A 17,325-nucleotide genomic window follows, 5' to 3' on the forward strand; every position below is an offset into this window, starting at 1 on the left:
CGAATAGCCAAATGAGGCTTCATGAACCATCACTACACAAAATCACAGAATCTATAAACCCTGGCAACGAATGGCAAGGTTCATGAATAATGGTATCAGCAGGTTACTGGTGACTTGGAGACGTGTGCTCAGCGCTAGTGCGTGACGAATGAGCTGCTCACTCTGCTGAGTAACCAGACAGCTTGATGCAGGTGGCAGGGGATTATCAGTCCTTATTTTCAGAAAAACACCCTTCATCTCCATACTGACAAGACCAACCGTCCCTCTCCACTGTGGTCATATGCCAGCGTGTTAATGATCATACTATGATCTGAATATAAACAAATCCATTAACCGCAAAAATCACTCAATAACCTGCAGGTCAAACACACCACCATGATCAATAAGAGTTCATCCTAGTGTTAGACTCAATAATCCCAAAACACAGAGCTAAATATTAACTGAATGACTCAGCGATCACCATACATAAACAGCTCTGGAAAAAATTGAGACCACCCTATATTTAAAAAAAAAATAATGAAATCTGCATTTTTAAATCCTGGTTTAATCCTGGTTCTATTAGCACAAGGTTACACTGTGTCAGGCTACTTCCAGGCTCAAAGTTTCAAAGACAGCAGTAGAAGAACAAGGTGAAGCAGGAGACACTGCGAATTACCAAAAATCAGCCAGGTAGAGAGCAGAAGCAACTTTCTAATGCCGGAGATGACCGTCAACTTATCTGGCAGTGCCTCATATCTGACGGTGACATCAAGTGACCTTCAAAAAGAATGGGAACCATTAAGTGGTGTGAAGTGCACTGCTAGGACAGTATGCATCAGGCTCCTAGAAGCAGGACTGAAGTCTCATAAACAAGAAGAAGCCCTTCATTAATGAGAAGCAGGGATGAGCCAGGCTGCAGTTTGCAAAAACATTTTATTCATGGATGCACACCCATCAATTGAGAAATGAGTGAAACAAAATTTTTTGCTGTGGTCTCTCATTTTTTTCCAGAGCTCTATATATGTGCACAAATCACTACAACTTGCATTTCTGTCTATTTAACACACCGTTTTATTTTCCTATCCCAAGAGTAGTGCCTTAATTCTCAGAGGGTCTGAGCCCTGTCAGAAAGCAACCAAAAAACTTATACTGACAATTTCCCAAATTATATTAATAATTAAAAACATGCCTACTGCATGACAGGTGATGCAGAAAACAGGTTTTGTTACCATGGTAACAGACTGATTAGGATTCAAAGAAACATGAGAAGAACATTGCCTTGCAATGATATACAGTTTTACCATATTTTCAGGGACACACATTTTCAATGACATTCCTGGTCAGCAAAATCAAATTAAAGTAACAGCAAACTGGTCTTGTGATCCAGGCTATTTCCAAGGAATGCTAACTGGAACAATTCAGCCCTGTACACAGGAATCTGTGGTATAGAGGCACTGAAACCCAGCTAAGAGTTACAGAGGAATGACTGTAATCAGAGGCGCTTATAGACACTGAGTACAGATTTGCAGCTTGGGCAGATGTGAGTGGCATTTCTCAGGCGGTTGACACAGAAAGGGATAAGGCAGCAGCCCAGTACACACCTGAAAATCAAGTACAAAATATAAACAGACGTTTCAGTCACAGACAATAACAGCCAAAGGAAGCATATCATCATCACATGCTTCTTAGAGGCAAAAAACATGTAATGTCTCTGTATCCTGATGCTTCAATCACATATGACTACATATGCATGTTGACTGATCTCTAATGCATATGCCTGGTTTTTACGTGCCGTTTTTGTAATACGATACATTATAATTATATATGCATTATACTATTATATATTCTGCTACATACCCACAGAATAACAGGCCCCCACAGAAGAGGTACGTAAGCAGTCCAGAGGAGAATTCCACTTTGGTCACAACGGTCTGATGGCAAACAGGGCAAATCACTTGGACCGGGCTGTCTGTGAAATTCACAGGTCTCCCTGAGGGGGAGACAAGGAAGACACACAGTTATGAATAAATAGCACAACCATATAACATCATTATTTTATAAAGAGCACATTTTAAATGCTAACATACCAACAAGTGGCTGAGGGTAGGCTGGCACATTTGCCATTTTCCCTTTTAAAAGAAAAACACATATTTCATCTTTCACATTAAATACTACATATTTAATATTGCGGGTATATAAATAGTGAAAATGACCAATATGGCAATCAACAGGTTTTGAGTCAGCTTTACAATGTAAAACGTAACTCTTAAAGAATCTAGACAAATGAAGAGACAGAAAAGCCTGTACTTACACTCACTTGCTCGATTGTCTCCGGTGTCACAAAAAATAAGGATGGCTGACTCAAGCTGAGCTCTGGAAATGGTCACTTGTGGTGGCCACACCCCCTAATAAGACCGAGGCCCAATCAGTTTTTGAAGGCATTTCCTCAAACGTTGCTGTCTGCATGTATGGTGTGTTAAAATGTGGTGAAAACTTAGTGAACTCATTTTTTCTTCAGCAATCTTTCAGCCCTTATTCTGGTTGGGGTCCCAGGGAGTCCTGGAGCTTATCTCAGGCAGCACAGGGGTCCAGACTGGGGTAACACTCTGGATGAGATGCCGGTCCGTCCCAGGACCCATAGATACACCATCATATGCAATGCGCAATTTCCAAACACCAGTCAGGCAAGAGGAGGAAACACGCTTCACATAAGGAGCACATGCAAACTCCACACACGCAGAGCAGAGGTGTAGGTGTAAGGCAGCAGTGCTACCCACTCATACTTCATGACTATTGATGTTAGTTCCTTTATATGTTCCCAAATATTAAGCTGTATGATAAAATAACTCTAAAAAGAAACAGCCATTCAAAACAGCCACATTTTAATGTCCTTATAACCACACATTAAGCACCAAAGAATGTCCCTTCATATGAACAGAATTCCAGTCACAAAAACAGCTTGAATTCAAACCAGTCATTTGCCATTAGCAACCCCCACAGCAAAATACATCGACTTCATTCCGCAGAGGAGATAATTCCTTCTTGACTGCTAAAAATTTCACATTAATTCAGACTGATGATAAATACAGATTCGATTCAGACTTTGATTTGTTACAATTATCAAGACTTGCTAATGTTCATAATTTTGAGAAAGTTTTTTATATATATGAAAGTGTCCAAGTGTTACTTGTGTTTCTTAATTGCCATGATCCCTAATTAGCCTCACTCAGGACAGTCATAATGAGCCTGGAGCCCATCCCTAGAAGCAGGGGACACAAGGCAGGGGACACCCAGAGTGGGCTGCCAGTGCAGCTTAATTTGCTGGATAAAAAAAAGTGCTTCCTTATTTTACTCATTTTCCCTCTTCATCTCATAAGCATGATGATGGTTGACCTCCGCAACTGTAGCCAGGCAGTGCTGCTCTCTGACATCACAAGCGCCTGAAGACTCCCAGGACCTGGTGGCAGTTGGGACAGTAATGTGTCACGTCCTTCAGGCCGTCCCAACAGAACGGAATCAGGCAGCACCCATAGGAACAGCTGGAAGGGAGAAGGTCCACAGGGACAGTGAGATTAAGCCCGGCTGCTTGGGCGAATAGCGGTCAGAAAGGCGGCCAAATGATCGGCGACCTGAGTTCCAAGAGAGCACTAAAAGCTGAAATCACTAATTTGCAGGATAGTAAGGGCCTTATAATTGATAACGAAATTGATATGGTAAACGAGTTTAATGATTATTTTTCAAGGGTGTTCACAATAGAGAACACAAGTAACTTACCACCAATTAATACGAATACAGCATCGTCTATGACCAATATATGTATAACTGAGGTTGATGTGATACTAAGCCTAGCTAAACTCAAAATAAATAAATCGCAGGGGCCTGATGGCATCTTACCTTTAGTCTTGAAAGAGATGAGGGATATTATTAGCCAACCTTTGACTTTAATATTCCAGAAATCGTTATCTGCGGGTGTGGTACCATCAGATTGGAAGCATGCTAATATAACACCCATATTCAAAAAAGGGGATAGAAGTAATCCAGCAAACTATAGGCCAATCAGTTTAACTAGCATTACTGGAAAAATAATGGAAGCTATAATTCAAGTGAAAATGGTAGATTACCTAGATGCAAATAACATTATAAAGGATAGCCAACATGGATTTAGGAGAGGTAGATCCTGCTTAACGAATCTGCTTGAGTTCTTTGAGGAAGCTACAAGTGAAATTGATCACAAAAAGGCCTATGATGTGATTTACTTAGATTTCCAGAAAGCCTTTGATGTTGTCCCCCACAAACGGCTCTTGTTAAAGCTTAAAGCTGCAGGAATTTTAGGAACTGTGGCAGCTTGGATCAAAAACTGGCTAACTGATAGGAAGCAGCGAGTAGTTATTAGAGGCACTATGTCACAGTGGACCTCCGTTTATAGTGGGGTACCGCAGGGTTCAATTTTAGGACCACTATTGTTCCTAATTTACATTAATGATATTGACACGAATACATACAGTAAACTGGTTAAATTTGCAGACGACACTAAGGTGGGCGGGGTAGCAGATACTAATCTAGCAGCAGAGAGGCTTCAACGGGATCTGGATTTAATTAGCGAATGGGCTGATACTTGGCAGATGAAATTTAACACAGATAAATGTAAGGTAATCCATGCAGGGAGCAGAAATATACAGTACAGATATTTTATGGGTTCCACTGAAATAAAGGTAGCTGATTACGAGAAAGATCTCGGTATGTATGTTGATGCTTCCATGTCCCACTCTCGCCAATGTGGGGAAGCAATAAAAAAGGCGAACAGAATGTTGGGTTATATCTCTAGATGTGTGGAGTTTAAGTCAAGGGAGGTGATGTTACACTTATATAATTCCTTGGTAAGACCCCACCTAGAATACTGTGTGCAGGTTTGGTCACCATACCTCAAGAAGGACATTGCTGCCTTAGAAAAGGTGCAACGAACAGCTACGAGAATGATTCCTGGTCTTAGAGGAATGTCTTACGAGGAGAGGTTAGCGGAACTGAATCTGTTCAGCCTTGAGCAAAGGAGACTAAGGGGGGATATGATTCAGGTCTATAAGATTCTAACGGGTCTGGATGCTGTTCAGCCAAATCACTATTTCAATATTAGTCTAAATACTAGAACTCGTGGCCATAAGTGGAAATTAGCGGGAGAACATTTTAAAACAAATTTGAGGAAGCACTTCTTTACACAGCGTGTAGTCAGAGTATGGAATAGTCTTCCTGCTATTGTAGTGGAAGCTAAAACCATGGGTTCCTTTAAATCAGAGCTAGATAAGATTTTAACAACTCTGAGCTATTAGCTAAGTTCTCCCCAAACGAGCTTGATGGGCCGAATGGCCTCCTCTCGTTTGTAAATTTCTTATGTTCTTATGTTCTTATGACCTTCTGTGTGGTGTGAAGGTGTGAAGGTGATAAAACTGCACCCCCTGACAAAAGCCCCCTGCTAGTTTCTACTTTCAATAAAAAAAACAGAAATATTTGCTGAGTGGATGCAAAAATACAAAATATGTGTATGAAGACACTGGATTTGCAATCCTGGATGATCCTGTAACATGCAGGATAATGTTACAAAGTCAGGAGCCCCTGTAAAGAGCCGGGGCCCCTGAATCTGAACCCCCACCCCGCCGAGATGATCGCTGGCAGACTGAGGATCATGTTTTGGTTTCATCTTGCTTGTCTGGACTTCAAACCTAAATGAGAGCTCTGGTTGTTTTCAAGGTTGTGTGGCTCACCTACCCCACGATAAAGAGGCTAGCACAGAGGATCCAGGGGAGGATGCCTGAGCTGTGCTCCAAACGGGTCACCACCACCTGCAGGCACGCAGGACACTGGATCTGCACTGGATTCTCCCCCAGAGACTGCTGACAGACCACGTTCTGCACAGTCACTGGGAAAAGCAACGCAACATGCAGTGTGTATGACACGGTAACAATTAAGTCAGGATAACTTGGTCTGGAGTATTTCATGCATAACTGAGAGGTAGCAAATTTATGGCACACTGTGACAATGAATCAGAATATTAACAGAAATACATCATCCTGTGATCCAGGATCACAGTTCAAGATTCAGAGCTTAACACACAACACCAAAGTCTTAAACCTCTACTACACGAGATCTCAGCCTTCTAACATAACCTATCTTCAAACATCTTTTCACATATCACAGGTACAAGCTATGATGCAAACTTAAATCAGCTGAGTATGAGAAGAAAGCCCTTACCTTGTGGTGGGCTAATTACTGGGGGTGGACTGTTCACGTGTGGTGGACACGGCTCTTGCATGGTCTTGGCATAGTCTGGTGGAGGTGGAACTGGGTTCGGGATGTTTGGGAGCCTCACAGCTTCTTCATATGAAGGTAGTGGAGGCAGGCCTGAAGGAAGCTCTTCTACAGGTGGTGAAGCTGTTGCCATAATGTTCTGCATGAAAAAACAATACAAATGATTATCCATCCACTAAGTGTATGGTTATGGATGGATCTAGAACCTATCACAGGTAGCATAGGACACATGGGGTGGGCAAACCCTGGACTGGATTCCAGCCCTCAACCCTTGATGTCTGAAGTGACAATGCACTGCACTGTGACACCCCCATCCATTTCCCATAACTGCTTATCCAGGAGAGCAGTGTTTCCCAACCCGGTTCTCAGGGAGCCCCAGATGCTCCACGTTTTTGCTCCCTCCCAGCTCTGGGCAAGAACATGGACTGTCTGAGCATCTCGGAGAACCGTGTCAAAAAACATTGCAGTAGAGGGTCACACGGAACCTAGGTGCTTCTAGAAGGAAAGCCGAATATCTGGACAGAAATGCACCTGAGCACAGGGAGAGCATGCAAACTCCACACACAGAGGAGGCCTGGAAGCAAACCCATAACCATGAAGGTGGGAAGCCACACTGAGACCCCACAGCACCTATATGCAGATGTTAGTACGACAAATGATCTCCTTGAGAAAAGCTTTCCATCTGTATAAATGGCAGTTCCTGAAAATTTAGACCGGTCTTAAGCATTTTTGCCTGATTTGGGAAATGATTCACTTACAGACCCAGCAGCTTGTAGACCTTGAGGTGCAACGGTAGTGTGTCAGACTTCAAATCAGAAGGTTGTGTGTTTGAATCAGGTCAGGGTCCCGCTTTTGGGGGGGGGGGCACGCATTGTGTGGCTCAGTAAATCCTGTCCTTACCTGCATAGTCACATCTCAGATGGGCCCTTGGCTCTAGGGGCATCAGATAAATGACTAACCCCAAACTTCGCTCTCCCCTGTATGTGTGAATGTCTCAAGGGAGAGTGAGATGGAATATGCGAAAGAGACAGCAGTCCAATGTACCTGTACTTCTGCAAATGGTAAATGCAGTCAGTCCTGCCACAACGTGTGATATCACACCTTGGGTCTGTTCTAACGCAATTGATATATTAGTAACCAAGTCCAATGCAATAAGGAATTACATTTGTATTTGCAGAATTTTCAGTCGGAGTGAAAGCACTCAATACTACATGTAATACTAGCATGTAAACACAGCTATTCAAATGAACGACAGTGATGTCTATTGGTGAACAAATAGTTGTTTTGAACTGGTTCTTTTCAGTGATTTCATAAAACCAGTTTTCATATATGAAAGATTCAAACTTTTTGTACATCCACGCATTGCACAGGTCGAAGTCTTAGATTCTAAAAGAAAATGACAAATTATCATATTAAAACACAGCAACGATTTTTTAATCACTTACATCTGCCTTTCCTAGACAGTAGCTACGTTGCCTTCACTGCCCCTCCGCATTTCGTTATCCGCTGTACTTGTGCTGCATGCATGCCCAGACGCATGGGGGCTGCAGCTCACTGCTCTCAACTAATGATGACCAAAACGACGCTTCATGAACCATTTGCTGTATTTTCTGACACCACATGATGATGCTCTCTGTTCAAAAAAGGACTCAAACATGCCCTAAAGTAATCCAAGAGCACCATCTAGTGGGGTTGGAAAATACAGCAAATGGTTCCTAAAGCGCTGTTTTGACCTGACTCTCGGTAATCCACAAGTTAGTGGTTACTAGGCAATTCTCATGAGACTCATAAGACACATAGGAGATGTTTATGAAATAATTTAATAATGTAGTGTTAATATTTCTTATTTAAAATGCATATGATTACATAACTGGCCAATGACAACACTGTTTTTATTATTTAATTAATTTTGTTTTGCATAAATTTCTAAGTATGGACTTGGATTAACCTAACCCTATTTTTCCCTTTGTGTGTATGTATGTATATACAGTACTTTGTATTATATACCACACCAATACTATAATATACTGTGATTAATTTGCTACAATATCACGCATCATATACAGTGGTACCTCGGTTCTCGAACTTAATCCGTTCCGGACTCCGGATCGAATCCTAAAAAGTTCGAGTTCTGATTGAATTTTTCCCATAAGAAATAATGGAAAACCAATTAATTGGTTCCCGGCCCCCCAAAATTACACCTAAATATTTTTTTTTTTAGCATTTAAACACAAAAGGAACAGGATAAAACAAGAAGAGCATATTTTTCTTAATGGCTTCCAAAACGATAGATCTTATCCCAACATTACCCCTGTCCTGCCCCGATCTTCCGCTCCTTCCGTGTGCCACGCCCCCTCGTTAACCTCGTGCGGGATCCCCATGTGATCAGCTGTTTCTGGTTGTTGTCATTAGTTCTCTGTATTAAGTCCGCGTTTCAGTTTGTTTCCCCAGTCCGGTCATTGCCTGCGTTCGACTTGCTTACAGCGCTGGCTTAAAGCAACACATTCTGACCCTGACGCAATGAATTACGGTTAGATGCATTGCGACCTCTCACCCGTCTGCACAAACTGGAGCCGCCTCCGTGACGACACACTTTTGCCCTTATTGGCTGAAGAGTTTAGTTACACGCATGACGTTTGTATCCCAGGCAGTTCCGATGTGTAATCTGCTATTTCTCCCGAATATCTCGTAAAGCAGTGAGAATTGTTTTTTAGTTAATTTGCCTGGTAAAATAAAGTTTAAATAAATTACATAAATGCTCTAATAGTACACGTAAGTTAGTGGTTTATTTATTGTTAGTTACTGTAATGTTGCGCTGCTTTATTTGGTTAATCGTCCAGTCTGTGAAGAAGGCATTCAAGTAAGAATTGCATTGTAGTATGACTCATTTCCTGGCGCGTACAATTTATATTAGGTCAGCGTTCACGGTTCGACTTCTGATATTCAGATCGAGTTCTAGGTCAAACTAGTTTGTTCGACTTTCATGAAATTCGGGTTCTAGTGAGTTCGAGAACCGAGGTACCACTGTATTCGTATATAATACAAATGTACTTCCTTCACTCTATTCATTCCACAATTTGATGGCCTTAAATGTGATTTATATGATTTTTTACCAAGAATTTATAAAAATGTACAGCTGCATTATCATGGTCTGTATTTAATCATCTCCTTTGCTTGAATGTGTGTGAAGCCCAGTTTTCCAAATAAGATTCTGTTCCTGAAGGCAGAGAAAAGAGTGACCAAGGCCCTGTCTGTACACGATGGAAGGGCTATTAAAGAAGGTACAGAAAGAGGTGTCCTATCCATCCATCAAGTAACTAACACTCAAGTGTAACCACTACAATTATAACATATCAGTAAAAATTTTAAAAATTCATGATAAAAAGTAAAAACTTTACAAAAATTTACATTAAGCTAACAAAAAATGCTAAATAACAAAAGAAGTATTGCACAATACAAATGCCGGTTCCTGCTCATGCCTATGGAGCAGCATGCTTTAATGCTATGTCCCCTTGTTCCGTCATTGTTTACCTCTCAATCTTGTGTATTGTACCAGATATCTGACTTCAATGTCACTGCAGTGTGTTAAAATAACAGTACAATAATCATTAATGTGTATATAAAAGGATTAAATTGCTACAATTAAGTGACTTTCATGAGTAACATTCTACTATTCCATGTTGCTGGATACAAGAACTTTTACTGTAATCAAATTTCTGATATCAGGAATTTAAGTCTAACTAGTTATAAATGAATTGTAACTAGTTACAATTGATTTCTTGATATCAGAAACTGGCATTTAACTAGTTCAAATTCCAACTCCCATTGAAAAGAAGAAAAACGGTTTGAATCTCACTAGTTAAAATAGAATTTCTGATATCAAGAATTGCCATTATAACTAGCTACAACTGAATTGTTGATATCTATGATATTCTAACTGAATTTGCGATATCCTCTACAAATATTTAAAGTTAAAACGGCTTGCCATAAAAGAGAGGTGACATAAAACCAAGGAGAGGTTAAAAGACAAACAGCCGAGACTGTGCCGCAGGGAAGAAAACAATGTGGTTTCACAAAACAAAAACGACCTCTAGCCAGAGGGCAAAGGTATTACAGGTCAATATCACTTTCGACTAAGTCGACTAAAGGTCCGCAGAGGGGCAATTGGCAGTGGCCGTAATGAAGCTGCAAATTCCTGACAGTAAAAAACAGCAGTGCTAAATAAAGCGACAGCATGTAGCCAAGTACATGATTGCGAACATGCAAATAGCTGCATTACGCTCATGCAGCCTAATCATCCGGACAAGCGGCATTTCAGAACCGGTCGAGACGCATTGCTCGAGGAGGCGCTGGCGTGACGCAGCCGTCTTTCTGCTTCTCTCCCTCCAAAGACAGACTTGTGAAAATTAATTCAAATTAGCTACTACATACTCATTAATCATACAGCTACTACAGCAAAATGACCCGAGTCAAGTGTTTAGTAAAGTGGAGAAATTTAGATAAATATCTGATATGTTTGGGTTCAACATGCTATAATGCATTGCTATAATGCAAGTTATTGGAAACATATACTTTCATCCCAGTGATATTTTAAAATATAATCTGGATCATTTAAACCGTTCACAACTTTATACGTATTTACTAGGCCCTATTTGTTACCTTACAAAGTAAAACAGATGTTTGGAATTATAATTTCTGCAGTCGATTATTATAAACAAGCGCTGAAATTACATTTTACCTTTAGAAGTTCTCCTGGTAATTCGAGCACTTAAATTGTTCAATGGTCCTTAACGCGACAACTGATAAAAAAAAAAAAAATTATACAGTCTATGTAGCTTTCGTATAACCTGTTGTTAGACAAAACGACTGTGTACTTCTACAGACTTCCGTTTTCTATCTCCAACATATATCATGTGATGAGACAGACCATCCCAGGTAGACACAATGAGTCGAATCAAATAATTCAGCCGATTTTTGGACAGTAGTTTATCAACAGAAATTATCAACCACTGTTTATCGAGCATGAGTTTGTTCAAATACAGTTAACATAGTGGTGGATCATTAACTGAATTCCAATGCAAATATATTTATGCTGTACCGTTGTTCTTAAACTTTAGGTCTGTATGTCGAATTCATTTATAGCTGAAATGATTCAATGTACGTAAATTTTGAGTCTGAAGTTTATAGCTAGGATAAATGTTGCCCGACACAGACTATTCAAGCCGAGTACGGTACAAATGCAGCATTCTTTTTTTCCAGAAATGAAAATCAGATGTTGGAGCAATGCACGTTTCTTCAGCAGTAAAAATTCTACACGTCTTCGATTATTCGGGGGTCACCACAAATGTTGTTTGTATATGAGGGGCGAAATTATTCAATAATTTAATAAAAACTAAGTAATTAAAATATATAGGTCTATAATTGATTTAATATATCGATTAAAAAATAATGTAGGTTTGAGAGGTAAGGAGCGCTTGCTGATTATACTGCATTACCGCACCCAGCAGGGATGAGAAACCGAGTGCCGCCATGCGGTGGGACCACATTAGCACCACATTAATCCGAATGGAGTGTGAGATTTATCCAGTGGCTGGAGTGCCCATCCTGCCACCAACCCCCAAATTTTCCCTGTGGAGGACCTGCTTGCAGGGCTGCATGAAGATGACCGTTTTTCAAAAATCCCTTTAAAAAACGGTAATAAAATAAATTACAATTTGGACATAATCTGTGCCAAATTAAATAACTCAAACTTATTTTTTAAGATTTTGGAGTAAAAACCCCTCACATATTTAATATGAGACCTTAGTTTAATGATGACACCGCATATAACGTTGGGACAACAATATGTGGTTTTCTTGAAAACTTATAAGTTTGAGTTGCCCTCAAAAATCTAGTGCAGTAAGCTGTTTTTAAATTTTAATTTGTCTTTTTTTTTACAGCGATAACAGACGGGGCTGGGGGTTCGTCTCATTAAATTAACCAGAGAATTAAAATTCTGAAAGAAAAACAACGGAGAGACCAACGGAGCAATGAAAATTAACAGCAACAGGTAACGACACATTCTGATAACTGCGATGAAATGTAACCTTAAACGTCTACTCCGATAACAACACTGCTAATTTGTGCCACTAGAGGTCACTTGCCTCACAATCGTACAACTTTTGTCTTTTAGTGGGTTGAGTGTTTAGTCTGTCGCATATATCAACAAAACGTAACCTAAATTGGAGGTATTTTGATCTTTAACTGCAAAACTACTAGTCTAGAAGATTCAGATTCAGATGCTTTATTGTCATTGTTGTTTCCGCAGCAACGAAATTTAAAGATGCATCTTCTCCAGTGTCACAACATCAAATCAATAGACAAAATAGTAACAATAAAACAAAATAAATCTGATAAATAAGCAGAGACTAGCATGATAAAGCGGTCATACCCCATAGTTTCAAGATATTGCACGTTTCACCTATTGCACTTGAAAATAGCAGCATTACATTTAAGCAATGATCCAACTTAGTTGTATACATAAGACTATATTGTAAACATGAAGGTGCCCTAGATCACATTGTCAGCTTAGCAGCATTTAGCATGGTGATGGCTGAAGGATAGAAACTGTTTTTTAGTCTGTTGGTTCTGGTTTTTATGGATCTGAAACCTCTCCCTGATAGCAAGCGTTCAAACAGTACATGTCCAGGGTGTGTACATGTCCTGAAGCGTTTTCTTGATGTCCCTGAGACAACAGGAACTGTGCAGTTCTTCAAGTGAGGGGAGAGAGCAGCAAACTATCTGCTGGGTGACTTGATTGACCCGGTGGAGCTCTTTCCTCTGTGCTACTGTGTAGCTGGAGAACCATGCACAGTTGGGCAGGATGCTGTCTACTGCACAGTGGTAGAAGGACACCAGCAGTTTCTCAGGGATGTTGTTCGTGCTGAGAACTCTCAGGAAGTAGAGTCTATTTTGGGCCGTGTGTGTTCCCCAGGTGAAGTGGAAATCTGAGACCTTCTCCATACAGTCCCCATTGATGGTGAGTGACTGGCTGTTGTCTACCGTCTTCCTAAATTCCACAATGAGCTCCCTGGTCTTGGCTGTGTCGTTCTTCCTACACCATGCTGTCAGCTACTCCACCTCATCCCTGTACCCCCCCCCCCCCCCTTCCAGAGGTGAGTCTAAAGTTTATCACATTCTATACATAGGGCACAGAATATCTAACTTTGAGGTGGTATTTTTGAGGTACAAATGAAGCTAAAATAGCAATGACTCATTAGTCAAATAGACCCTTATTAGTCACTACAAAATTGTAATCACTTCAGCATAAGACTGAAAAATGTATACATTACAAATACATTTTTTTTACTAAAGGAGTATTTTTTAACTTTAAATTCTCAATTACTGGAAAGGCAAGCAAGTGGCGGGGCACACATTTATTCCCACAACATAAACATGGAGGTAAATTTAGAGGTTAATGAAGTGTAATGCAAAAGTAGAGTATCACGTCATAAACATAGCATTTTACATCCCTGAACTTACTAAATACTGTAAAGTCTTTTTTAAGTTTACAAAATTATTGGAAAATTATCATATGTATAATTAGTACAATTAATTTTTAAAATAATTTTGTTAAATTATGACATTTAATCTATTTATTTGAGTAACATATCTGAGTAACAACTTTTTTGCCAAATATAAACTGGAAATTGAGCAATATCTCTAATATGCAAAGGGAACAGTAGATACTGCCCCCCTGATCCTGAACTGGGAGAGCATCTGCAAAATGGATAGATGGACAGATGGATGCAAGGCTGGATCTATAAATTCTGGGCCCCCTGACAAAATGTCACCTTGCCACAAAGCAGTTTCACAGAAATGACTATTCATCATTGTGCAATATATGCAAATATGTGTAATAACCTATGATAAATTGTCACCTGTAACTTCTGTACTTCATGTTCTTGTGCACATAGGCGGGCTCTTTATAATTTATTTATTTAATAGTATGATAACCTCGATGTATTGTTTAATTTTATATACTATCTACTTCTTTTGTGTATTGTTTACATCTTGTATATATTGTTTTCTTCATTGCATCAGATTTCGAAGTCAGTAACGTAATCTCTGTAACAAAATGACAAAACAAGCTTTGAATCTTTGAATATCTTTGAATCTACTAGCGGCATAATCATATACGAATACTGTGTAGCACAGTATAGCACTATGTAAGTGGTTGTGGTTGGGCAGCGGCTAATTCAAATATCATTGGTTGTAGTCTGACGACGCCCCGTGACGCAATTTCCTGCGACATGAAATAAGGCCCTACCCTGCGCGACGCCGCGGACCGCTATTTAAGCTTTGTCCGTATCTTCGACAATAATTAGCGGAGACGTCGACTTGGATAAAAGGCGTGTTTAGAGGCATTGTGCAATTGCGTCATATGTCGGGGAAAGTATTGCATGGATTGTAGCCATGCGGGCGGCTGTCCGTGTCAGGAGATCTGTGTTTTTCACGATAAGGAAACCATGATCTCCCCGTCGCTTCCCAGGTAGGTTGCCTGAACCCGAAAAAGCCTCTGGGCAGGTGGTATCCATTTGGCCGCCTCTCTCTCTATTGGATTTACATTTTATTGTGTATTTGTTACAAGGAATTGGTTCTCCATTGTGTATTAATACTCATGAATTGTAGGTGGTGCGAACTGTAGTCCAATGCTGTGACGTTTAGTATTATAAATACGTGGATAACTGCTGCGTACTCGAATCTTTCGTATTTGGGTTATCCTCCCAGATTCTTATAAAGTCAACGTTGCACTCTAGCCACTGAATATTTTCTTGGGGCCAAACAAAATTAAGGTTTGTGGATAAGGTTCTGTCTGAATGTCAACGTTGATTCAGGATATACATCTATTATTAAATTAAAACCATTTTATCACTACTTAAAATATTAATTGTTGGATGTGAATAGCAAGACAAAATCTTTTTGTTAACATTTTTGTAACATGTCGAGTGATTGATATGTGTGAGGAAATATGCGTTTTAGCCACGGCGTTTGTAGTATTTTGCAGATGAATTAATGCTGAAATAGGCGTTTTAACCCAGTCCTGTTAGACTTTGTGCATCATCAGTGACGCTGTGGGACAGCATTTTGGGTCTCAGCTAATTATTTGGTGAAATGTTTCAGTGATGGCTATAAGGGCATGACATTGAACTGCACAAGGATTACTGTTACAAAAGTGTCATATACTAATAATTCTTAATTCATGAGAGAAGGTTGCCTTGATTTATAAAGTGAGGATAGCTGGTGAGCAGAGACTAATTTCCCATAGTTCCCAGTAGTATGTTTCACTTGATCACCACCGCTAGAGAGGGGTACTGTTGCGGGTCTTGAATTACCGGGTGTACTGTATAAACAGTAGTCCTTAGTCCCGGTCTGTGTGACCTCGTGCTGTTCACAGTCCCTCAGACAGCTGAATCCACTTCTGACTTACGGTGGTGTTCCTAACACCCACAGCAAGGATTTCAATGTACATTCAGGATAAAAGCCTGAATTTATGTAGATTCTTAATTGCCGTCCTTTCTTAGGGTAAATGTTTTCTCTTGTATGGAATTTACTCTAAAGGTGGAGACAAGTCTGCGTGGAGAGTCTTTGTAGATGTGTTTGTTGGGCGGTTTATAGCGGTGTTCAGAGTGACGTTTGCAGGCTGATTTAATGAGCTGACTGGAGATCTCTCCCCCTCTTTCTCTCTCATGCTGGCATTGCAGGAGATGTTAATGAACGAGCTATAAAAAATTACCCAGAAGGCCGGTGAGATCTCGGGGGTCCCACACGAACGTCCCGCCCACCCCCTGCTCCCCGGATCACGGCGCCAACATGTCCACGGCCATGGACCACAGCCCCACCACCGGGGTGGTGACGGTCATCGTCACCCTCATCGCCATCGCTGCCCTGGGCGCCCTGATCCTGGGCTGCTGGTGTTACTTGCACCTGCAACGCATCGGGCAGCCCGAGGACGAGGAGAGCATCGTGGGCGAGGGCGAGGCTAAGGAGCCCTTCCTGCTGGTGCAGTACTCCGTCAAAGGCCCACGGGTGGAGCACAAGACGAAGCTGACCCCAAACGGCACTGAAACCCACAGTTAGCACGTGTACATGCGCACACAAACACCTGCGTACCACCTCCCAATCTGCAGTCCTTTCCTAGTCTACATCTCCAATAATACAGCAGTATTGATGTAAAACTAGCTCCTTTAAATGGTCTTCACACCAAAAGGAAGCACGCATCCAAAGTAGAGGAAGCACTTAAACACTGGATCAACTCAGCCTTGAGTAATCAGCACCTTTGCTGTTATTTTCTTCTGTTTCTAGCAATCATTTGTGTTTAGCATAGTCTGTGAAATTATGTTTAAACTATTGATAATACTGTTAACCTTTGACTGTTATGTATATCGTACATCTCAGTAAACGTGATGGATCATCAGTTTTATTTCAGTGACGAGCAGTCAGACTCCTGATCCGGGATCTTCTTCCAAGGAGTGCCAACTAATCGTGGATGTTGTACATTTGCTTTGTATGTTGATATGATGACGATGTTGCTGTTACTGCCCTGTGTAACCTGTGCTGGCATGCAGATCATCAGGGCCCACCCCACCCCCCTTCCGCACGAACGTACTGGTTTGGTTTATTAGAATTGCTGCCTTTATGGGGAAAAGTGGGAGGAGTCTCACTTGAGGAGGGAGCCTATGACTGATGTCCAGGATGATGTCGCCCTGGAGCATCCCGAAGGTCTTCAGTCCTCACTTTGTGTCTGTGACTTCACCCTTGCCTGTTTAATCTGTACAGTCCTAAGATTCTGCACTTTTTTCCCTTACAATTTGTAAGCTTGATTTAAGGGATGATAACTTCCTTTATTTGATTTTATGAAGTATGTTGATTTTTGATGCCTGTTTAAGGAACTGTGGAATAAACATATTCATTAATTAAAAAATTAGTTGGAAAACCCTGGAATGAAAGCTGTCGCGATTTATCTACACCATGAATTGGCACGGATGCACAAGTCTGTCAGGGAAA

At 40.7% G+C, this 17,325-nt stretch overlaps 2 protein-coding genes across 4 annotated transcripts; one reads left to right on the forward strand and one right to left on the reverse strand.

Annotated features, from left to right (window-relative positions):
• Nucleotides 1-893: 893 nt before the first annotated feature.
• On the reverse strand, nucleotides 894-11,146 carry LOC111845522 (lipopolysaccharide-induced tumor necrosis factor-alpha factor homolog). Of its 3 annotated transcripts, none has more exons than XM_023815000.2 (7): nucleotides 11,018-11,146; nucleotides 6,223-6,418; nucleotides 5,740-5,890; nucleotides 2,291-3,518; nucleotides 2,067-2,108; nucleotides 1,837-1,969; nucleotides 894-1,580 (listed from the first exon to the last, which is right to left on the reverse strand). In XM_023815000.2, the coding sequence occupies exons 2-4, from the start codon at nucleotides 6,410-6,412 to the stop codon at nucleotides 3,410-3,412; spliced, it is 450 nt and encodes a 149-aa protein (XP_023670768.2). In that variant the 5' UTR covers nucleotides 6,413-6,418; nucleotides 11,018-11,146; the 3' UTR covers nucleotides 894-1,580; nucleotides 1,837-1,969; nucleotides 2,067-2,108; nucleotides 2,291-3,409. The 3 variants fall into 3 exon arrangements, with proteins under 3 accessions (XP_023670768.2, XP_072568644.1, XP_072568643.1); XM_072712543.1 differs by lacking the exon at nucleotides 11,018-11,146 and adding an exon at nucleotides 8,589-8,727 and having other exon boundaries at nucleotides 2,297-3,518; XM_072712542.1 differs by lacking the exon at nucleotides 11,018-11,146 and adding an exon at nucleotides 8,589-8,727.
• A 3,414-nt stretch (nucleotides 11,147-14,560) lies between these two features.
• Nucleotides 14,561-17,254, forward strand: LOC111845515 (stannin-like). The gene is made up of 2 exons (XM_023814990.2): nucleotides 14,561-14,809; nucleotides 16,023-17,254. Exon 2 carries the CDS (start codon nucleotides 16,132-16,134, stop codon nucleotides 16,396-16,398), a length of 267 nt encoding a protein of 88 aa, XP_023670758.1. The 5' UTR covers nucleotides 14,561-14,809; nucleotides 16,023-16,131; the 3' UTR covers nucleotides 16,399-17,254.
• Nucleotides 17,255-17,325: the final 71 nt, after the last annotated feature.

Source organism: Paramormyrops kingsleyae, chromosome 5 (assembly GCF_048594095.1).
Source record: "Paramormyrops kingsleyae isolate MSU_618 chromosome 5, PKINGS_0.4, whole genome shotgun sequence".
Classification (NCBI taxonomy): Eukaryota; Metazoa; Chordata; class Actinopteri; order Osteoglossiformes; family Mormyridae; genus Paramormyrops; species Paramormyrops kingsleyae.